Source organism: Chlamydotis macqueenii, chromosome 3, assembly GCF_036417535.1.
Source record: "Chlamydotis macqueenii isolate bChlMac1 chromosome 3, bChlMac1.mat, whole genome shotgun sequence".
NCBI classification, from domain to species: Eukaryota; Metazoa; Chordata; class Aves; order Otidiformes; family Otididae; genus Chlamydotis; species Chlamydotis macqueenii.
This window is the reverse complement of record NC_141558.1, coordinates 86,273,614-86,298,120: the sequence shown is the minus strand read 5'-3', so window position 1 is coordinate 86,298,120 and position 24,507 is coordinate 86,273,614. Positions and strand designations below refer to the sequence as shown.

The 24,507-nt window shown below is 36.7% G+C and overlaps 1 protein-coding gene across 2 annotated transcripts in view; it reads right to left on the bottom strand.

Moving 5' to 3' along the window:
* BTBD9 (BTB domain containing 9) overlaps window positions 1-24,507 on the bottom strand; it is a 126,043-nt gene that overhangs the window by 5,017 nt on the left and 96,519 nt on the right. For both annotated transcript variants that reach the window (XM_086745919.1, XM_086745920.1), the window contains exons 10-11: window positions 17,078-17,185; window positions 2,169-2,247 (exon numbers count right to left, since the gene is read on the bottom strand). In XM_086745919.1, coding sequence (XP_086602045.1) covers window positions 2,169-2,247; window positions 17,078-17,185 — 187 coding nt within the window. The remainder of the gene's footprint in view (window positions 1-2,168; window positions 2,248-17,077; window positions 17,186-24,507) is intronic.

The following is a 24,507-nucleotide window of genomic DNA, read 5'->3' as shown; positions in this document are numbered from 1 at the left end:
GAAAAAATAATCCCTTTATTTCTAAAAGTAGGATGTCTGGAAGCTCATGAAAACAAAAAGTTACACTGCTATCATATTTCAGCACACACACACAAAAATCAAATGCCAGGTCAAAAAAAAAAAAAGTGAACATTATGTCTTTCAACAGTTGAAAAACATGGCAAAGGAAAAGATGAGTTTAAAAGATGAAAACACTCACAAAATGGAGAAATTTTATGGGATTTTTTGCAACTTCAAAAATCAACGCATCCCCTTGGAAGCATGCAAATTGTGCTTTCGAGTTCAAAGGTATATGTTGGTAGAAGAAGTATGGAGTGTTACATTAAAACTCTTTGATGAGAACATGCTGCTATTAGCATCTTTTGTTTAAAATAATTTTTTTTTTTAATATAAAATACAACCATCTGTAGGTAAATAATTCTAGAAACTGCTTGTGTTCTTACTGAAGAGACTACTGAGCTCTATCAACTCCAAAGTAAACTAAGATTTTTTTATCACAGTGTTATTATTTAAATTCATTGTATTAAAAATACCTTACTGCATTCTTTGGAAAATGAAACTTTATGACAAAATATAATAGATCATCTGTTTAATATATATCAAACCAATGTAAGTTAGTAATATGTGCATTCTAATAATGTTCCTCCTCTATAAGCTTTAGGAGAAATAAATTGTTTCAAAGAAAAAACCAAGTGTGTGGTGTACAGATTTTAAAAGAAAAAAAAAAAAGAGGGAGAAGACCTATAACTGGATACCTGTAACCTTCATTTGCACATACTGATCTTCACTATAGTTACACGATGCTCCACATAAAAAACTACCCAGGATATTAAATTTCTTGAAAATGGTAACCAATGTGAAATTAGAATTATGTTTAAAGGCCTATTACTCTTCAGGGCTTAAAGTAACCTTTAAGAATTAAAAGTTGGAGGATAATATTTCTTACAGGCTGATTTACTAAATTTACACAATGCACCTCATTCTTTTTTAATAAAGAGATGAGAACTTACAGAGAATGGCGTGAGAGCAAACAGGACTGTCCATATGGCTCGCTAATGGAAAAAGCCTCTTTCATGCATGTACAACAACCCTGGAGGCAGCTTCTCACTACGTATTTCTGAGAACCCACTAATTAAGACTGAACTATACACCACAAGAGAGAGTGCTTAGAAAAGAATAAATTAATTGGTATTCCGAGTTCAGTTTATTGGTCAACTGTGTGCTGACAACTACTGGTGACATCTGATGGTGCCTACGTGGGCAATAACTGCTCTAAAATTGGACACAAACAATGACATTCGACCATTCTTTCAATGCCTTACCAAAGAAACATCACACGTGGGATGCAGACACGCATGCATACACAGAAGCAGCAGCTCTTGGTACGTCTTATCATCTCACTATATAAAGTCCTAATCTCACAAAGATTTGCATATATTCCTAAATTCACATACTGTGAATTGTTCCCCTGAAGTAAACTGTAAGATCTGGACTTTATCTGAGACAATACACAACAATTATGAAAGACAGAAGCAGAAGTATAGAAAAACAGGATGATGTTGCACTTGATCAGTTAGGGTAAAACATATTTTTTCTGTATAAAATGAACTGAAAGAAATCTCCTGGTTTGGCCAGTGATTTACTGATAACTGATTTACTAGATATGAAAATTAATTATAAGAGAATCTTATGCAAATAAGATTTTATTATGAGGAATGAGACTCTTCTTATGTTTTATTCATTCAGAAGATAATGTAAAGGTGATAAAACCAAGTAATCTGAGACTATACGCCTTTCTCTAGTGCACCAAAATGGTATTTTCATCATTCAACAAAATAAGGAATAATTTAAAACCAGATGCGACAGGAATGTTTGATGGCACTGTGCAAAGCTCAAAACCAGGAACTGTTTACTGTACTTTGTAAAACTCCAAAATATCCCTGACAGTGACAACAGCCCTTCGACTCTAGAGAGTCTGGGAAGATGATAACACAGTTCACAAATACTCAAATAAGAAACGCATTCATTCTTATTTTGCTAGATAGCTAGAGCAAAAAAAAAAAAAATGAAGTCCATTTTAGAAGGCATTATCAATGTCACTGTAAGATATGAAAAACTGTGCTGTTGTATGCTCATGAAGAATATAGGTTTTCTTAAAAGTTCCTTACCTCATTCGCTGTGTTATGAGTTCCGACTATTCTGATAAAAGATGCAGGCTGCTTATCAAAAGTGATTGTTTGCCAGGATCTACAAAACAGTCCAGAAAGACATACAAATATTAAACACTGTCACAACAGCTCGCAGTAAAACATACAGAGAATCCATTCAAGTGACAGTATGTATTATCACTTAATAGGACAAATAAACACTTTTCATCAGCTGAATTTCCAGTACTCCTTGTTCATTTTTATTTTTAAGTGCCTTAACTCTGCTTATGTGTGTTCATACATACCTTATACCACCATGTTTTGTATGCAGGAATAATACTTATACTGTTGCTGAAAATGGCAAAAGAAAATAAAAAAACTGAATCAAAGTCTATAATCCTTGAATAAAATTGACTGTATTAGATAAACAAAAGATCAGGTAAAGAAAAGTAAATGTGTTCATCTGTTAACTACGCATGAGAAAACATCTGAGTTCGGGTAAAGAAAATTACAGCTGTAGCAAAAACACCTCACCCAAAAACTCGGATAAACTCTTCCCACTCTATAAGTAGAGCAGTGGAGGCAGAGGAGCCAGGCTTCCCTTGTGTGGGCCAAGGTCCTTCCAGAGTGACATGAAGCATTCTTTGCTGTTCAGGCTGTCTGCATCTCCCTGTCCTGACACAGAGGCCGTAGGGAGAGCAGATCACCCCTGCCGAGGCAGACTGTAACTTTTTGGGCTAGCCTGAGACACTAGAGGTAGATTTGGGACCACTGTAACATTCCTTCCCCATTCATACTCTCCTGATCTTGGTGAGGTACAACACCACCTCAAGTAGCCTAATACACAGCAGGAAAAGAACACCAATTCCTACCACACCATTGTGCTTACAGAACACACTGACAGTTAAACAGAAGAAGCAAGAAGAATAACAGGAAGCAGAGCTTTCAGTTTGATGTCAGTTTTCCACTACACTAAGGTAGTACTTGAACACATCAGAATTTAAATGATTTTATATTCATAAAACTTGAAAGTTAGCTAAAGAATTTAACTTTTTAGCAAAACTAGACTCTATCACAGAAGGCTTCAAAAATAAAATGTAGTAAAGTATAACTTGATTAACTCACTACAGAAGAAAAACATTGGATACTTTTCCTGAATGTGTTCAGAATTGTTCATATAAGAAATAAAGGACCAAAGCAAAACTGGAATAAAATACCACTCACCATCAGTAGACTCAGGCACTTGAATTTTCCCTTAGCAGGAAAATCTCTGTCACAAACATAGCATTTCTGGGTTTAATTTAGTTGACTACTACTTTTATCACTGCTGGCAGGTTATATTTGCTTAAAGAAGATTATGAGCCCAATCAAGACCTGATTTCAAGTAGTTTACTGGTATTACTGCATGAAGTAATGGATGTAATTAGAGTTACTCATCATAATAGAAAGGTGAGGTCTGTGTCAGGTCTCAGAGGTACAGCAGTTATCTGTCTAATGGCATGGTTTATTTATATCCTTACGTGGCTATATCCTCCTTACTTTACAGCTCAGGCTGTTTCTTCAAGTTCTAAATAAAATATAAAATGAGAATGGACGATTTTGTTGACCGTCTCAAGGTCTGAAAGATTGCTATTATTTAAACATTTTTTTTTCCTAAAAAGGAGAACAATTCTTCTTGAGTTTCCTTCTCATATTACTCTAGTATAGCCAGTCAGTTAATCTTCATGGCCAAACATAATTTGCTACGTTGAAGTAGAGTCCCAATGATGAGTGGCTGGGACAGTAAGACGACTGCAACACTGCTTCTCATAATGCAGTACTGCCATGGTTTGCATTACGCATATGATTTTGCATTTACATGCACGCACTTTATGCAAGGAGAATGATGATGTAAAAATCAGATTTCTCTATCTACTGATTTGGAAAATATTCTAAAGCTATTTGAAATAAGAGAGTTTAAAATCCTAAAGAAGCTATTAAGACCAGCCTATGCCTTCCTAGCCTCCAAGGTAGAGTTTGTATTCTGTCACAAGAAAATAGGTTAATTAAAGATCATAGAATAGAATATAAGTGACTGTAATTACTTGTAGTACTTCTGAGCACCGGTCAGATACACACTGCAAGAGTTCAGCGTAGATTTTCCAAAGATGGCAGTAAATGCCACTGCCTGTTGTATGAAGTGACAACAACGAAGCTGATGTGTCTGTTCAGGAATACAGCTGAAGAACATGATAGGTATTAAGAGAGGTTGAGAAAAAAGCCTCCAAAGATCCTTTTGACAACACACCTCTAAGATCAGCTCCTCCAGGAAGCTCCTAAGTTCTTCCACTTCCCATTGCATTACAAGTCCTTACTTTCTGCCACAACGCTGTTATTAGGATTGGATTATAATTACCCTTTAAATGAAATTAAAACATGACAGAAAACAGTAAAAAAAATTATTGAGAATGTGAGACTTGAAGGGAGATAGGATTTTCAATAAATTTGGCCCTAAGAATATTTACTGGTCTGGTATGTATCCATTTTATTCCTTACGCATTGGAAAAGGAAAATCAAAATTATAGACATTTTGTAGTACAGTTATTAAAATTCAAGAATATTGCCACTAGCAAATTAGTACTTGATGGAATAATGAGAAAATTAGGTTTCTTATTTCCTTAGCAAAAAGGAAAAATCAAAGTAGAAAACAACCCAAATGGATCTGGAAAAAGTCACTTTTGAAATAATGAAGGCAAACCTTCTTCACTAGAAAGTTGCACTGACTTCGACTGAAAACACTACATTTGAGAACATCGATGTATACAAAGCATACCTGTCCAGTACAGATATAATTATGCAGCAAGGAGATAATTTATGCAGTGTAACTACACCCATATGGGGAGAGATTACTGACAGAACATTATCAAGGCATATCTGCCCTCTTTTTTTTTTGCTGACACAACAAATTCAGTAAGACTTCTATTTATGTATCAAGCCATAACAATTGTTCTGTGTTGTTCCTCAATTAAATTAAAGACATCATAGGTAAGCCTTAAGATTCTTTTAAATAATCTTTTTTTACTACTAGTTCTCTCTTCTGGTACTACTGTAATAATTTCTGTTTCTCTGTACAAATTTTATTTTGCAAAATATGCTATTTGTGTAGTCATGCCACACGCATGTGCTTCTTTTATACTTTCCTCACAAGAGCTACTCTTTCTATCCTCAAAATAGCTTTTGATGGTCTTTACAGAAACTTCCTCCAAACTTTATACATAGCACTGGTACTGATTCATACGTAAGTCACTGTATCCCAGGAACAGCAGCATTAAAACATATCAAAAGCACCTAATTTTTGGTCTGGGATTAGATACTCTTTACCTAGGGCATGGTCATAAAGAAACTACCAGAACTTACTTCTCCCATAAAATGACATTGTTGTCTTTGGACTTTCTGTACTAAGTACTGTAATAAGTACTAAGCTGTACTTATTAGTGACACTATAACAAACTGATTTTTTTAAGGGCTTAGCTTTTTTAAATATTCAAGAAGTGTTGATCTTTTTTTTTTTTTTTTCCTGCTTTCACACCTGTCTTGCTGGTTGATTCATTTTAGATTTCCTGCTCAATCTGCAGCAGGCCTGGACATCACTTTCACAACAGCAATAATCACTACCTCAAGCTGAGGTTTACATCTCTAAGAGAAGACTTGGGACTAGCAGCCTACTCAGTTTTATATCAGGGTCCTCAAGCAGAAATGCAGCACCATAAGTTGTTTGGCTAGCAAAGGTCTCCTGATACCTCAGCTCCATTTTCCGAAATAAATTAGCCTTGTTACAGTCCTACAGTGTTTTATTTAACAGCCTACATCTCACCTCAGCCACCTGACTTCTAACTCTCTCGTTCTGCCCAGCTCCCCTAAGGAGATGCACTAATTGATGATTAGCATTCCAAAGCCATGCTTGCATCCTGTGAGCCTGTCATATTTAATTACATTTTAACTATATTCATCTTCTGTAACAGCCTGAGCATAATTTAGATAATTATCTTTTTGCTCTCTTATTCTCTGACTCTGTCTGTTTCACTTAGAGCTCCTTGCAATGAAAACCACTTTCTCTCCTCAAACATATAAACAGACTCTTGGGCCCAGTGCTTTCATCTCTCCAACAGCAACAGCTATCACTGAAAACTCAATGGCTTTGTTCATCCTGCAATCTCTTCACCATATTTTATTCAGAGGAAGAAGAAAATCATTAGGAACCCCTCCGCTTTCATGTTTCTTCCTGTCCCATCCTTTATTAGGCTACTGCAAGAAGAATGCAAGAAATACTGATGGCCAGGTAAATTATAACAATGGCTTGCTATTGCTTAAGCTATCCTTAGCTCCAAAATAGCAATTCACCTCTTAGAGATTTAATGGCTTTTCTCAGCATTTGGAATCCTTGCCTAGTTATTTCTACGAAAAGCTGCTATCTTTCTACAGATTTATTACATATAATAGGATATAAATAGTGACCCTTCCCTGTTTTTTCCTTCTTTTCCAGAAAGAACAAAGTAAGAAAGAAGTGGAAGCTTATCTTTTATTGAGGTTTTCTAATGAGCCACTGGCACTGCAGAATACCATCACACTGTGAGATCACCAGAACAGCACTCATTACAGCTGAAAGCAAGTTCAGGCCAAAGATGTAAGACAAAAGAGAAAGCTGTTACATGTAACTAATGTTCATCAAGCTGTAATAACCATACCATACTCAAATCATGGCTTGCTTTAGGCTAACCATGTACATTTTGTGCATGCACATTGTGTCTCCTCACTTCTCAAGGTGACACACAACCTTCATTTTTTGTTCGTCACTCCAAGAAGAAAAGCAAAGCAGAGTTGGAAGCAAATGTGGAAATAAACAACACACCCTGAAAAATGTGAATTACCAGAAAGTAACTTCCCTTTTGCTTTCTAATGCTTGTCCACACAAGCCTCATTCTATACTAAGTGACAAAACTACTTAGCTTATTTGGATGTGGACCTTTTCAGCTGTGACTACAGTTTTTTAAAAAATGAAATACAGCATTCATTACGATGGAATAGCGAGGGGATATTTGTAAAAGCAGATGACAGGAAAAGCAAAGAAGAGTTGTGGTGTCTTTACGTCAGTACAGTCACCAGACTGATGCATGGAAAGACAGAAGCATGCATTAAAAATGCTATAAGAGTTATTGTTACGGAGACATTTTTCTTTAGAAAATATCAAAAAGGTCTACAGCTACTTTATAAATTGCCTATTAAAAGCATGTTTTCCACCATAACAATACTAAATAAAATGAAGCAATACTCCCTCTCCTGTTAAAGCTGTAATTTAACATACTAATTCAGAGAGACAGAGCCATAAAGCACACAAGTCAAACTGGGTAGCTGGCTCAGCCACCCACTTTCCATCCAGCCTCCCAAGCCACTGAGAGGGAAGACAAAGTATGAGAAAGAAATATTGTGAGGAATCAAAGGTCATCTATACTTTGCTTTTTAAATTAAAATCAAATTAAGTGCAGTTCTACCCCCGTCTACCTCAACTGAAAAACTGAGACCTTAAACTGAGTTTCCATCTATTCTGCCTGTCAAATGTGATTGGTCTCTCCCACCAATCCAAACAAAATATCTGTCCTCTGTAAGAACACTTCACTGAACTGCTGTGTTTTATTTTATATAATTTATTGTAGAAACCAAATGTGAGCTGGATAAAGCACACTTATTAGAATAAAAACTCTGACATAAAATAGATTTAATGAAGTCTACACCGACTTTCTGACATCTTTGCTTCTAATACAAAGACTCCTTAGAGTAATTCCTGCTTTCACAGCTTCAGTACTGACATATTTGCTGTTTTAGAGAAAATATTACATAAAGAAAATGTTAAAATACAGTCAAATCTAGCAATGGTAAAACTGAATGTAGTGATTATTTTTCTAACTAAATGTAGCAACCAATTTTCAATATATCCACGTGCCAATGTAAGAATCCAGTGGCATTTTTGCACTGTATAAGCCATGTAGTCATATCATTTAGCTAGCTCACACATTTTTTTTCAATTCCAACAGGTTATTTTTCAGTACTCCCAGAAACACAGTTTATATTTAAAAATCTTACACAAAATTAAATTATTAGCAATTTGCTGGCAACTGTCTGGCAGAATGCCATGAGTCAAATTTCTATGCCGTGTCAAGAACTGTGCATGTAGTATCTACACAGACACCCTTGGGGGATGGCAGTGATCCGATGAAGGCTGTGAACTTGAGTAACTTGACCCATGAGTTCATCTAACTTACATACTTCTGTGTGCAGCAGAGCATACAAGCAGAAGACGAGCATGCACAGTCCTAGAGGCTGAATTGGTTTCGTTGTGCTTGCTCATTACCAATAGTTACAGCTCCTCATGTTCATGGAGATAGCAAAGATACGAAAAGCCATTCAACTCATTAACATACCCAGTAATAAAACTAGCAACCTGCTTTTAACTTTGAAGGCTTCTTCCTCCCATAATCCTACAACAGATTGTAAGCTATTTTTATTATACAACTTTTCATACAAATGGGATAGTTGATTATCAGCATATAAACCAATATTTTTAGAGATATGAGAAAGAATCATGCTCCCTATTAATCAGTTCCTTTGCAGCGTGTAGACTAACATTGTATTTATCGCACTTCTCTCTTACAATCCCTTGGGTGTGATTTCATGGCCCACTCATAAAAACTTCACATTTACAGCAACCGCCCTTCTATTACTGTCGATAACATCTAATTGACATGTCAAACCTCCAAGGAATGCAGTAAATTGAACCACAGCCTCAAAGAAGAATAAAACAGTGGAAAAAAAAGTAAATCAGCGTGTGCTCCTCGTAACAGCAAGACAAATGTACTAAGGTTTGCTAATGGAAGGGAGGAAAATGAACCCTTTCTGCTACTACACTGAATTATCTATTAACCTCAAGGTCAGAAAACAAAACCTTTTAACCTCAGACTGAAACTCGCCTAGAAAAAAACTTGAACCTGTATCCATGACTGCAGTAATTTTAGATCTGAGACTAAAGTGAACTAAGACAGACAAAAATAACAAATACACCTTTTACTTCTATTACCTTCTATAAACCTAAAGATACAATAATTCTTCCATTTTGGGATTCATGGATATGATCTGTCCTGGTAAAAATATTACTGTCAGTAAATCAATGGCTTAATACTGCATGTATCTCAACATAGGATATTTGTAACACTAAAGAACATACTTGTTTTGGCCAGCACAGGAAAATTTATATTTTTCAGAGTTTTAATGAAATTAGAACCTGAATATCAACAATCTAATCAGGGCAAATCTCTAGATTTGATGTGTTAACATCTGACTGGCCTTCTGACTATACAAGGAGATGTCAACAGTTGCTAAATTTAATGGCTTTGCCTGTAAGAAAGGGCTACAGACAAAATAGTAACTTACCATCTAGTTCAGAAAGATTTGGGCATTTCCTGTTCATTGGGTTATTAGATGATCTTACGCAACAATGAATTTCAAACTAAACAAACATAACTGCAAAACAACGGTTTGAGTATTAGGCATTCCTTTCTTACCTCAGGCAGATAAATGGGCCAGTTTCACAAGAGACATCTGTAATCTGGATAACCTTTTTGTAGTAATATTTATTTATAAAGGTGCTGAGAGTGTGCATGTGTGGGTGCCTGCATGCATGTGGGTATGTGCATACATGCACAGACATTTTCAAAAGACAGAATATGTATTGGGTCTGGCTGAGACGGAGTTAATTTTCCCCACAGCAGCCCTCATAGTACTGTGGTGTTGATAACACACCAGTGTGTTGGCTACTGCTGAGCAGTGCTTGCACAGCATCAAGGCTGAGAACATGCTAGCTGCGCAGCAAAACAGAGCAAAGCAAAACTTCAATGCATACGGCACATGTAGAGCTGCAGCGAAATAAGTGTATGGCAAAACATTCAAGGGAGACGAAGAAACACTGCAGTTTGCAACTCCTTGCTACTCTGTTCAAGCCTCATTCAAAAGATCCATGCATACTTGTGGCTGAAAAGCAACCACAAGGAGCTGAAGGTAAAAGTGGAAAAAAAGAAAAGACAAATTAACAAAGTGAAAACCTTCTTGTGATCCCGAATCACTATTAAGAAACATAACTTAAAAGAAGCTAGATCTTTCTTCAATCAAACTAGACTCAGCTAAAATAAAAGCTAGCAAATGAAATGTTAGACACAGAGCTTCCACGCTTCTGAGAGGCTCCTAACACTCTGAAATGGAATACAACTCTGGTTTCCCTCTGTGAAATCTTGCTTCTTTGTGCTTAATAAGGCCGATCTGTGAAGCTGGAGTCTCTTTCTTCTTTTGCCTTATTAGAATCTTTCAAAATGTGAGCATCTAAACACAAGGCAAAATATGTACTTCAATGCCTCTATCGTTCAGGGCTTTTAAGCTCAATAATTACACAAAATGACCCTTTATATCTGTCTGACTTGCTCCAGCAGGCATTACTAGCGGCATAATGAACAGATTAATGAGAACCCTCAGTTTATTTTTGTGAAGTGAGACTTGAAATTGAGCTTAACAATGTAGCAATTTCCCAGACATCTTGCTTGAATATATTTCATCTTTGTAGTGTAGGAATGTGGCTACACTGAGTTCGACAACTCTGAAAGAGGCATTTGGATTTCACAGAGCTGCTGTGAAATTTGCTTCATGTAAAATAGGATGAACTGTGGTTTAAATATGCTCTGTTTGACAGAAGAGGTAGAAGCACAGTTTTGCTGTGAAATTAACTTCATGTAAAATAGGATGAAGCGTGGCCAAAATACCCTGTTTGACAGAGCAGGGACAAGAGCAGTTCCTTTTACCCTGTTCCAGTCCATCACTTGGGAACTGAGGCGTGAGACAGAATTAAGAATTTATACTACAATTAGCAGGAATGTTATTTTTATCATTCTAGGTATGACAGGACTGTAGATGCATGCAATACTGATGGGAAGCAACAGAAAAAGCAAAGTGAGCATACAGGCAGCTGGAAAGGCAACAAGGCTGAGAAATGTTCAAGATCATAGAATTGTAGAATTGCTTAGGTTTGAAAAGACCTTTAAGATCATAGAGTCCACCCATTAACCTAGCACTGGCAAGTCCACCACTAAATCACGTCCCTAAGCACCGCATCTACAGATGTTTTAAATACCTCCAGGGATGGTGACTCCACTACCCCCCCAGGCAGCCTGTTCCAATGCCTGATGACCCTTTTGGTGAAGAAATTCTTCCTAATAACCAATTTAAACTTCCCCTGGTGCAACTTGAGGCTGTCTCCTCTTGTTCCATAACTTGTTACTTGGGAGAAGAGATCGACACCCACCTTGATACATCCTCCTTTTAGGTAGTTGTAGAGAGCAATGAGGTCTCCCCTTAGCCTCCTTTTCTCCACACAACCCCAGTTCCCTCAGCCACTCCTCAGAAGACTTGTGCTCTAGACCGCTCACCAGCTTCGTGGCTCTTCTTTGGACATGCTCTAGTACCTCAATGTCTTTCTTGTAGTGAGGGGCCCAAAACTGAACACAGTATTCAAGCTGCAGCCTCACCAGTGCGGAGTACAGAGGGACAATCACATCCCTAGTCCTACTCATCACACTATTTCTGATAGAAGTCAGGATGCTATTGGCCCTCCTGGCCACCTGGGCACGCTGTTGGCTCATATTCAGCCAGCTATCTACCAATACCTCCAGGTCCTTTACCGCTGGGCAGCTTTCCAGCCACTCTTCCCCAAGCCTGTAGAGTTGCATGAGGTTGTTCTGACCAACCAAGTGCAGGACTCAGCACTTGGCCTTGCTGAACCTCTTACAATTGGCCTCAGTCCATCAATTCAGCCTGTCTAGATGCCTCTGCAGAGTCTTCCTACCCTCAAGCTGATCAAAACTCCCACCTAAGTTGCTGTCATCTGCAAACTTACCGAGGGTGCACTCCATCCCCTCATCCAGATAACTGATAAAGATATTAAACAGAACTGGCCCCAATACTGAGCCCTGGGGAGCACCGCTTGTGACCAAGTTGCCAACTGGATTTAGCTCCATTCACCACAACTCTTTGTACTTGGCTTTCTACCTAGTTTTTTATCCAGTGAAGACTATGCCCATCCAAGCCACGAGTAGTGAGTTTCTCCAAGAGAATGCTCTGGGAAATGGTGTCAAAGGCTTTATTAAAGTCTAGGCAGACAACATTCAGAGTCTTTCTGTCATCCACTAAGTGGGTCACGTTGTCATAGAAGGAGATCAGGTTAGTCAAGCAGGACCTGCCTTTCGTAAACTCATGCTGACTGGACCTGATCACTTGGTTGTCCTGCATGTGCTACGTGATAGACCGAAGATGATCTGCTCCATAACCTTCCCTGGCACCGAGGTCAGACTGACAGGCCTGTAGTTCCCTGGATTCTCCTTCTGGCCCTTCTTGTAGATGCGCATCACATTTGCTAACCTCTAGTCAGCTAGGACCAGAAAAAATATAGCAGTGCCTGAAAACTGGAAATGCACATAGCACATAATAGGACAGAAATATGAAACACTGGAGAAGAGCAGTTAACCTCGAAGTTGAAAATTATTCTTGAAAAATCAATCAGAAGACAGTTAATAAATTTTGTTAATGAATCTTGTATCCACAACCCAAAGGGCTTTTCATGTGAAAGTACTAATTACATTTATACAAAAACTATAAAAAAAAAATTGAGGGGAACTCAGTTGAGAATTTAGGATTTGAAATATCTATTATATAATAAAAACATAATAAGCAATGGAAATGTGAAATTCAGTTTGGAAGTTTTTAAACATTCATCATAACAGCAGTATAGTCTGAATAACAAACAATGAGTCCAGTGAGGTGTGTGGGGGAAGATACAATGCAATATGTTATAAACTTTCTGAAAATGAAGTCATGCCATCCACAAGAAAGTCATCAAACTGTCCCAAACCAGCCATATAGACAGTTGATATCAACTGCCTTAGAACTGACCATCAATAAACAATATTCCTAGTCTCCCAAATTCTATCAGAGTATTAGATTCTTTTTTTTTCTTGCTGCAGAATTGAACATAGTATGTCTGCTGCCCATGGAGTAGCTCCATTTCACAATAACTACAGAAGAGAACTTTAAAGAATGATACTGAGTTGATAACCATCCTGATAGCCTGTTTCATATTTGTCTTTATAGAGTTATTTTTACCAAAAGTGTCATTAACTCTGAGGTCTGACTCCTACTGGCCTTTGGTATTTTCTGTTTTTCATTTGACTTTCAGACTCTTTGTCAGCAAATTCTTCTAGCAAATGCAGATCTCTATTGTTTGACACTAACACGCTCAAGCCTACTTATCATAAATGTTTTAAAAAACAGAACAGAACATGACTGTTTTTCATTACTGTCATACTGTGTAGAGAAAAACAGCTTATTGTAGAAAAGAAAAAAAAATAGCGTCCACAGAGCATTTGAAAATTGACAATTACACAACCAGTATGCATTAATTGGTTCTCACTTAGGGAAGGTAAGCAAGTGTCCTCTGTGAAGATAATACACATTCAGTTTCTGTCTTCAGCTTTTTAAAACTGGCAGAAAAGGAGGCTAAGAGTAGCCTGTCAGTTCCTGCCTTTGAGCATTGAATTATTAATTTACACAAAATTCTACATTAAAAATACCATTAAAACAACACAAAGCAGCATACTGATAGTTTAAAGGGGAAGTTCATGCTTCTGTAGACTGCCAAAACCAATATATGCTATTTAAACACAATTTCATTTTCTTTCTCATAATTTTGTTTGCCACTTACTGATCATCAAAGGTGTCTATTGAGGTCTGTGTTTCCTACATTTATGGTTCATCGTACCCCTTGTGCCAGAGATTCGGCAAAATGATTTGGAGACCTCACAGGACACTTGCGAGGCAGCATGCTCATGACTGTCACAAAGGTCTGTAACTCCACTGAGGGACCAAGTAGACTGAAAGCCAGGCAGCAAAAAGCAAAGGAAAAAAACTCTTATCCATAAGTCTCTGAAGACAGGAAAGTGCACAGAGAATATCACTACCAAAGTAAATTTTCTTATTCCAAGTATTCTATCTCTTCTAATGTGGGCCTCTGAAATTTTGTCAAGTTTTAACTCCATCCACTTTCACTTGCTACTGCAGCATGTCATGCACAGAAAAGTGAGTTATTTTTCTGAAGTCTTTAATATATTAAACACAGACCTAATGCCAGAAAGGGTAAACCTGGGATTTCAAGACCTTATCAACAACCTAGACTGCACTCACATCTCTAAAATTTGTAAGAGAAAGACATAATTTGGAGTATACTTTTTGGAAGGAATTAATATTTCAGCCTCACACTAATACAGGTATGATGATTCTTAGTTGACTGTTGCTCTGAGAGGTACTTGTAGTCAAACAAGCAACCACAGTCCCAGGCGAGGACATAGCTACCTCTCATTTTCTTTAAACAAAGACACATAAGCCTAAATGATGACAATTTTTATACTAATGTAGGATTAGCCCTTTTTGGGCTGGGATGCCCAAGTATTAATCAAAAAAAATTAGGATTTGTCTGAGACAAACAACAGTTGCAAACTTTGACCACATTAGAAAAAGACTCGTTTAGTTTCTTCCAAGTGAGAGAAGGGTGTGGCATTCATAAACATACTGCAAACAAAGAGATGAGGGTGTTGCTTGCCTCCCCTTACGCTGTAATCTGGTTAAGGCAAATTGCTGAATACAGGAATTTTTAACTTCCTGCCTAAATCTGATGATGAGTCAAACCCAGGCACAGTGCACAAGTTTGATTCTTGCTTTTCCTCCTGAATCACTTGAGTAAAAGGCACTTCGAGGCAGATTTCTCTCTGTTGGAGCTGTGCTGTTTGCAGACAACACCAAGGTATTCATGGTAAGAGGAAAGACAGAGAAAGGGAAAAAAATTCTCTTGCATCCAGCAAGAGTATCTTTATCATTACACTATGATGGTAAACCAAGCAAACTGCACCACCTTCACAATACTACAGCATCTGTTAATTTTTGTTAAAATCCAAAAATCGAAGTCTTCATTTCCTCTTTTTGTTTTTGTTATTAAAATGACATAAAGTTAAAATAAATTGTTTGTTTATCTCAGGTAAAAAAAATCCACATTTTCAATTTGGTTCAAGATACCTTTTTCAAATTTTTCTTTTTTAAATTTACAGAAATTAAATCAAACATTCCTACCAGTAACTGGTTAAATATTCTCTTTTTCATTAAGATGTCTCCTTCACCATAGCGAAATCTTGCCCAACAATTTTTAAGCGAGGGGCTTCATTCAGAGTATGAGCCACTGAAAGATGACCTCTCTTCCATTCTACATTCAACTATTTTTCAGCACAAAGAATACGGCTTTTTATGGTCACAGTACCACTTTCCAGTATTTCTCAGTAAAATACAAGTGGTCCAGCTCTGACTGTATACAGTGATGATACTCTACTTTGCAAAACAGTTCTAACATTTATAGCACTTGACATTTATATAGTATTTTAAATGTTTTGTACACTTAATATATATAAACAGTTTAATATATAATTTATAAATATATAACTATAAATATAATATGATATATATTTATTTTCTATATTATACATATACTTATTTATATAATATTTGGAGTTATCAACCTGCCATTACAATCAAAGTAATTTTTGAGCTGAAGTCACTTCAGTATTTCTGCTAATTCTACTTGAAACAAAGAGAGATACATCTCTGAATTAATAAAATTAATTTTATTTTCTGTTGGCACAAACACATGATGAGTGGGGGCTGTCCCCACATGACCTGATGACTTCAATTTTTGTCCCAGGAAAGAAAGCATTTCTTATGGAAAACTGACTTGAGGAAAAGGAGAGAAAGAGACTTTTTTAAGTCCAAGCTTCTCTGGGGATCAGCCAGGAGATCACATCCTATCAACATTCACTGAATGCTAAGCATACCTGGCTTCAGAATATGTACTGTATACATTTGCAGCCTATCTTCCAGTCCTATAACAAGTATCTGGGTCATTCTTTACTTGGAATTAGAACTATCAAGAGGTTTAAGAAGGCTATCAACACTGAATTACTCTTCCACGCTAGAAAAATGGGTTTTATTAGTAGACCCGGTAATTACAGAAAAGCCAACAGAGAGTATACACGTGGAAAGTATTTGTGCTTGATTTCTCTTGATTTTAGTATACAAATGAAAAGGTTTTTCCTCTTTTAAATTCTCTTTTTAAGTAGCTTTTTTTTTTTTATGGAAAGGTCCTGTTCAAAACGAGTGGTCCATGCACAAAGGTCAGGTACTCTGCTTTTGAACAGAGACAGTCAAGCTTAGGTAACTGGTTAATCTGTTATGGTTTGGTCCCTACCCTCACTCTCCCCACTTCCTTCAAATATCATACAATACATTTATGTGATTTGATATGGGAGAAATGCATTTGATTAAGAAAACCCTTTCAAAAAAGAGAGCATTCTCTTTTCCTCTCCTACCATGCTCCCCAAGGAGGGATGATTTGACACCAGGGTCACCATAAATATGTGAACTCCAGAGAAACATGTTTTAACTTCCAGTGATCACAAAATCAAGGATATGATAGGCAGACTGTTTCTGAGAATGAACAATCAAACTGATTGTTTGAAGATCCAGTACTTATGTGGATCTTCAGAACTTCATTTTCATTTGAAAGTCTAGATATTCAGCCACACTAAATGCTGTTACCCCCTAAAGCCGTATTTACAATGGTCTAGAGTTAGAAATCTATAGGTTATGTAATGATCGTTCTTTTCTCAGTCAAAGGCTCACCTATAGAAGTACTGAACAAAAGGGTTAAAAATTCCCAGTTTTCCAGTTCTGACTTTGAGTAAATAAGTGGAAAAAATTAAACTCACTTGCAAGAAATTTTTGTGCGATCAGCCACCATAGTCCACTGCTGCTGATTTGTTGAAACCTCAATGTAGTAGCTGTAGCTCCGATCATCACAGTCCCAAAGTAGCAACCTAAGTATGAAGAAGAAGTTGAGTGATAATTAAAATAAAAATTAAACCAAGTTGCTTAAGTTTCCCAGTCCTTTATTTCCTCTTCTTAATCCTTTATAAATGTAGCTGTTTCTTTTGGAATGTGCCTCTAACACTCAACAAGGTCTTCACTGTTTCTGTCATCTCAAACTTGAGCATCTCTATTCTTATTATCCTAACGCCAGTAATAGACTTACAGGCTTATAATAACCATCCTACTAACATTAATCTATTACATTCATCCAATTACTTTTCATTTATTTGAAAGTCAATAAACGAACTCGTTTATTTGGCCTGTGACATTGCCTGCCTTATATCTGAATCAAAGATCTGTTTGGAAAGGTTAGTTTAAGAGGGGAAAGAAAGATTCTGGTGACTAAAAAGATTACATTGTTACATTGTCTTCTTAACTGTATTGTCTTTTTATTTTGTAAAGATATCAGAAATATTTTTTAAAAAGCAAGTAGGAAAATGGGAATTCCCAGTCCTGACTCATCATAATATGTGGAAAAATGCACCGAATTGTTGGCCAAATTGCTAAAAAGACAGAAGAAAAAGGAAGATATCAAGGTCTCAAAGACTCATTCCATACTCATTCTAACAAATATGCAGCTCTTCAGTAAGGACACTAAATGACATATTGAACAGCCTTCAATTTCCATCCTTGTCTCAAAGAGAGGAAAATCTAAAGCATTAGGGATGTGACTTAAGTATATAATTCTCAAAGAAAACATCTGGTAAGTGTTGTATCCTCTTTACAACTTCTCTTTATATGAGGATTATTTCCGTGTTGTAAGAGATATTTGAAACCTCATTCCTCAATTTAATTTTATTTCTAAGAATATGAATTAAAACAAAACTAAGAACCTTGCCCTTCCTCTCCTCTTCCCCTCAGCGTAATTCACCGATACAGGTACTTCAGAAAAATATCCAGCATAGAATGCCTTCTTTAGCAAAAAACAAGAAAAATTTAATCAAAAACAAAATTTCAAAACTCTATTTTATTTGAGTTAGAGGTAACTGAAGGCAAAAAGCAGCATGCTGCATTTACCATTCTCTGAAATAATGCTCTCTCATCAACCCATCCAAAGTTTTTGAATGGTAATATTCTAAGTAAACAATTCACACTATGGAAAATTATGTTTTGCTGATATTGTTTTTGTTAAAATTCTTATTATCTGAACCCATACTCAATATATCAATGGAAAATAAATACTCGAATGCAATATATTGGCTGTTACCAACTGCTCCTGTCTCTTGATCCTCAGGTTCTTGTCACAGTTAGCTAACACTTAACTAAAATTACTGCTTAAATCTGACTGTTTGTTACAGAAGTAAATTAACCTGCAGTCAAATAACCAAAGCACAGCTAGCTATCCAAAATATCTACAACTGCACCGATGACCTAAATGACACACAGAGAAGTGTGAAAGCCAGGCATTACCTAGGAACCTGGGTTCTTTCTCCAGCTATGAGGAAGAACTTCCATAGGTTCACATTTTTCAAAGTGCTATAGATAAGGATCCATTGATTGTCAATTAAAATAGTTGAGACATATATAAGAAAAGGAACTTGTGTCACACGACAGACTTTCCCAGGAACACAGTTTCAAGCTGTCTCTCTTTAATCGCCCTTCCAAAGGGTGCCCAAGTTTTATATTACAAATTCACTTCTTCCAGTTGAGAAAGTTTTTCTTGCTTTCAGCTACTACCTCTGCTGGGAGGAATATAACTGCAGAAATTATTGCTCGCTTTTAACATTTAAAAAACCCAACACTACTAGAGGCAGAAAATGACCTAGCCAGTTGCTGAATGCAGAATCCTTCCTCTTTCAGAGAGAGGCTGTCCCAAACAGGAGCTGGATAGTCTTTGGAATTTGGTTACTAAGGCCATAGGTGTCTGTATCTTTGCCCTAAAAGCCAGTGCTGTTACCTTCTTCTCAAAACAATTTAGTTTATCTCTTTTTTTAAAGGTTTTGGAATCCCCAGCATTCAAAGTGGGATTAGTTCTACCAGAAAAGCAGATTTAAAAAACACTCCCTAGCTGCTCTCAACGGAACCCATCTCATTAATATTATAAAAAATACTAATATATCAAAAATAGAGTTAAGAAGCTAAAATTAAATAATTTTAACATAAGTCTTTTAGCACATATTAATACTGTCTATTTGCAAATTTAAAAATTCAGAGCTGATTTAGTAAAAAACCAAAAATAGTTGTCTGTGACATCATGAAAGACTTAGAAAAAAAAAAACAACCAACAACCCACACCCCAAAACAAAACCACTCAACTCCAACCCCTCTTCCCCTGCTTCATCAGATCCTCCCTATTCTACTTTTCTTTAGCTTAAAGGTTTCCAAATATTAAAGAGACTGAATAAGGCACATTTTCTGTTAAAAAAAAAAAATAAAAAGTTTATGGATTAAAATCCTGGATTTGGTAACTACTAATAATCAACAGATCTTGAATTGATTTAACATCTATATTTAAACCAAGTCTTCTAAATGATAAAAAGAGGGAAAAGCAGAAAGATACATAAATTAATTTTCCTTTAAAAAGGCCATTACACTGTAGCTAATTATGCTTTTCAATAGCACCCTTTTCATCACGGGGGCTCAGTGCTGTTTCCTTGATCTATGTTTTCAATGAATTTCAATGTCAGAAGCACACTAGTGACTGTAATTTCAACTAGCAATATTGTAATTAAAACACAACTGGCTTGGCTTTAGAGGAAAAGGCTAACAGGACATTTGTGTTCCTACTAAGAAAGTGTATAACTGCTCTCTTACAAAACAACCTAGCCCAAGTTAAATAAGTTTAAAAAGCATATGGCTTAGAACTATTACAAACCAAACAATGAGTGAATTAAAGTTGGCAGAATCTTTCCCAAAGTGACTTAGCATGAATGCTAAGTATAGATTTCTGTTTCTTTGGGACTTGTGAAAGAAAATAAAAAGTTCTCGCTTCACCTTCCTGCAGTAGCTTTTTTAGCTGAGACTGGGGAGGCTGATGACAGAATGTATTAGGAATTCATGCTGCATTAAATGCCTGGATAAGCAGCAAAAAACTTTCAGGTGATTACATGAATATTCACCAGTGCACACCGGGCACAAGGGCCGCTTATTGTGCCAGGTTCAGTAATCTTCGAAACACGTTCCAAGCAAACTACTATGCTAAACTTTTGCAGAGAGCTTGCTGTGCACCATCCTCGCTGCCCTAAGGATCTTGAACTCCATCACCTCGTGGTCACTGCAGCCAAGGCTGTCCTTGAGCTCCACATTCCCCACCAGACTCTCCTTGTTGGTGAGAACAAGGTCCAGCATAGTACCCCTCCTTGTTGGCTCCTCTGTCACTTGCAGAAGGAAGTTATCATCAATGCATTCCAGGAACCTCCTGGATTGCTTGTGGCCTGCTGTGTTGTCCTTCCAACAGATATCATTTAATACAATACTGTTATTTACATCGTATATTGAAAATACTTCATTTTATAAAAGAAAAGCTTTTCAAATATAAATAGAATTTCATATTACAGGTGTGGGAAACTCATTATATTGGCTACCTGTTACATCAAAAGATGCCACAGTACTTTTTTTAAACAGTATTTCCCTAAATGTCATAGGTTTCCCTATGATTGATTGTTCTGCATTCACACAAGCATTTTGTGCTGTCTCTGCTTGCTTTTTATTCCTAGATTTCTGCAAAAAAAGCTTCTCATTGTTCAGTTCAGACTGCTGTATAACTACATACAGCCAAGGTGTTAGCAGAATACCAAACAATAATAGTCGTGCACCTGACAGGATGATACTTACTTTTTGAATACTATAAAGTCAGTAGTTACCATATACAGTATAAATATTTGATAGTACTGTGTTCATAAAGTACTTGCATACTTACAGAAACCCAAAAGACAGAAATTAAAACATGAGGTAGCGACACTTGTCAAAAGATGGGGAAAAAGATAGGAAGCCCCAAACTGTACAGAAAGAGTATTTTTATACAATTCTCTTTGCATTTTTGCCTCTGGTTGTCTAGATGCCTGTTCATTTTCTACAGATATTTATGTTTCAGCAGTTATCTTGCAGGAAATCAATCTTTTTTTCAGGATGCTACAAAGGAGACAGAATTCCTGCATATTTGGTATGTGCTTATATGACAATTCATTCTGTTACAATTTCACTCTCGTCAGGCAAGCTCCAAAAATGGGCAGCAAAGAAAGAAAAACATCAAAAGCAGAAGTGGTATGGAAAACTAGAAAGTGTAAGAGATATATATGATGATGGTATAAGCAAACAGAAAACACATTAAAGCTAATTGATACTGTTTGTTAATTTAAGAATTACTCTGAATATGAAAAGCAAAACAGTTGGTTACCACATTTTCATATTAGTAATAAACTCTTCAAACAGATTAAATTAGGATAAGTGGTTAATCTACTTTTACAAAGATGCTAAATACTTATATTTATTTTAACAGAAAAGCCACTATAGTATGGAAGAATTCTGTCTCTGTCCAACACATACATTATAACAAATTCTGTTCTTTTTTTTTTTTCCTTTTTTTTTTTTTTGTAAATTCATAGGGAATAAAAAAAAACCAAAACCCTATGAACTTATCAGCCAAAGATTGTGGCATAATAGTATTATATTTCTATCCCAGATAAATGCAGGGAGAGTTAGACAGAGAGCTGTTGTGATATGGCAGTCTTTTCAACACTAAAGTTTTAGCCATTTAAAAGTTAAATTATGTTTACTATGTTAAATACACCAATAGCTGTCTTTCTGTTCCTAGTTAAATACAATAGGTTTTCTGTCATTGATAAGAGCCTTTTCAGAGAGGAAAAATAGCAAGGTTATTTTCTGTCTAGACAGGCGACAATGTGGAAAAACTATCTAAAGTAACATATTTTCTCTATTAACTGTTCCAAGTATCTGGTAAGCTGTAGGAGCATTAAGACTCCAAATGTGAATATTAATAAAAGAAAAAACCTCTTTAAAATGTTTTAATTTCTATAATCTAAAAGATAATATTTAGTTACAATTATTTTAAAATATTTTTTTTCTAAGCACAGATTATCATTACATCAGTTTCAGAATTTCCGAGTGACTTTTGATGTGGAATTCAAGAGTTCCTAATTTATCTACAAACACCTGAAGCAGTATTTGATATTAACAAGGTGTCCTATAGCATCCCTGTATCCAAGCTGCGATGCTACAGTTCAGATGGGTAGACTACAACATGGGTAAAAACTGGCTAAACTGTTTAGTTCAACAGGTAGTGGTGAACAGTTCACCATCCACCCTGAGACTGGATGCAAGAAGAGATCCACCAGAGTCTGTTCTGAGACCTATCCTACTTGATATCTTTATTGTTGACAAAGGAGATGGACAAGGAGGTAGAATGAGCCCTCATCAACTTGTGGATGACAGCACACTGTGGGGTGCAATCGGTACACTCGAGAGTACGGCTGCCATTCAGGATGACTGATTGCCAGCCTCTGGGAAGACTTAAGGGCATAGGCAAAAAAGTATCTCATGAAATTCAACAAGATCAAAAGCAAAATCCTGTACCTCATACAGACTCATCCACTGCAGCAGTAAATGTTAACAGTCTGACTGGCTGAGCTAAAAAGAACATGGGAGTCATACTGAACAGATGATGCCATTAGTTGCCTGTGCATCTTCTCAGTAATGAAGGTCAGCAGCATATGGAGTTGTAGCAACAGGAACTGAGCCAGCAGAACAAGGGTAAGAGATTATTCCTCTTTGACACTTATTAGAACACACCTGGCATACTGCATCCCATTTTGGACTGAAGTACAACACTGACAGATCTACGCAAGTTCAGCAGAGGACCATCAAGATGGTCAGGAGATTGGAGCACATGCACTGTGCAAGAGGCTGAGGAAATTGGTTTCTTTAGTGTAAGAAGGCTTGGGGTTGGGGAGGAATCTAACAGCACTTTTCAATACCTGAGAGTAGGTTATCAAAAAGACCGAAGTGCACAATGAAAAGAACAAAAGACAATGGTCAAAAATTGAAACTGGACATTCCAGATGGACTAGAGGCATAGGAAACCAGGAACTACATGAGAAGGAAAAAAAAAAAAAAAAAAAAAAAAAAGCACACTGTGAGGATAACTGAACTTTGGAGCAGGCTACCCAGAGAAGTTGTGGAGCCTCCTTCCTTGGAGGTTTTCAAGACCTGACTGCATAAAGCCTTGACTAGGATGGTTGTTCTTCAGAACTGACCCTGCTTTGAGGAACAGGCTGGACTAGATGTATTCCTCAAGTCCCTTCCAACCTGAATAGCTTTAAGAGTCTAAGACAAAGGGATGAATTTTGCAAAAAGCACGCACACAAGATATACTCCTGAAACACTAAGCTCTCTATGCATTTCTAATGCATATTTGAGTACCAAGAGTTCTTCATACTCAGAATTTAGTTACCATGGTAACATGTTCTGACTTGCAGGCTCTCTCCAGTGGTATTCTGATTTCTATAGACTAAAAGCATCTACTATCCTTTTTTCAAAGGCTCATATATTTAATGTCTCTGATACAAATATATTTAATGGTACATTCATGTCTCTGAACTTAAAAGATACGTACTTTCATTCCTAATTATTAATATAGAATCCAAACCCACAGGTCTAATGACTCAGTTTCTGGTGGTAGAGCAATTCATGTCATTCTGCAGTCAGTTAGTACAGCTAGCCTAAGGAAAATGCTCCTGGAAATTATTTTTCTGTTGGGGGGAGGGTGAGATCAGGGGAGTTTTCAAGCAAACAAACAGCTGGAAAACAGGCAACGAATACATTTCAAGCAGTTGTGGAAGACATTCTGTTAAAAACAATCTCTTGCTTTCATTAAGATGAAATATTAAGACTTTTTGCTCTCATCTATGTTTATATGTAATTTGATTTCTGTACCAGTCACAGATCTCTGGTACTAAATAAAGAGACCGTTGTCAACATCTTTAGCATTGCACAGTACAGTACATGTTCTAGACCCTTGCTTGCCAAAGCTGTAGCTGCCACACAGCAAAACCTCACTTCCCCACTCAGAGTGGCATCTTTCCCTCACCCCTTTATGATCTCCAACATATGCAGTTACTACTCAAAACACTTGTTCTTCTAGGCAGAACACGAAAAGATGACATAGTGCTAGCATTTCTGTCTCCAGGCAATGGAGGTAGTCTCCTCTGTCAGGAGATACCCCAGATGATGATGTTTGTTGTTGTTCTTTAAGGCAATCTGTTCATCTTGTTTGTACTCTACATGCAGGAAAGCTGACAAAGAAAGATGAGAT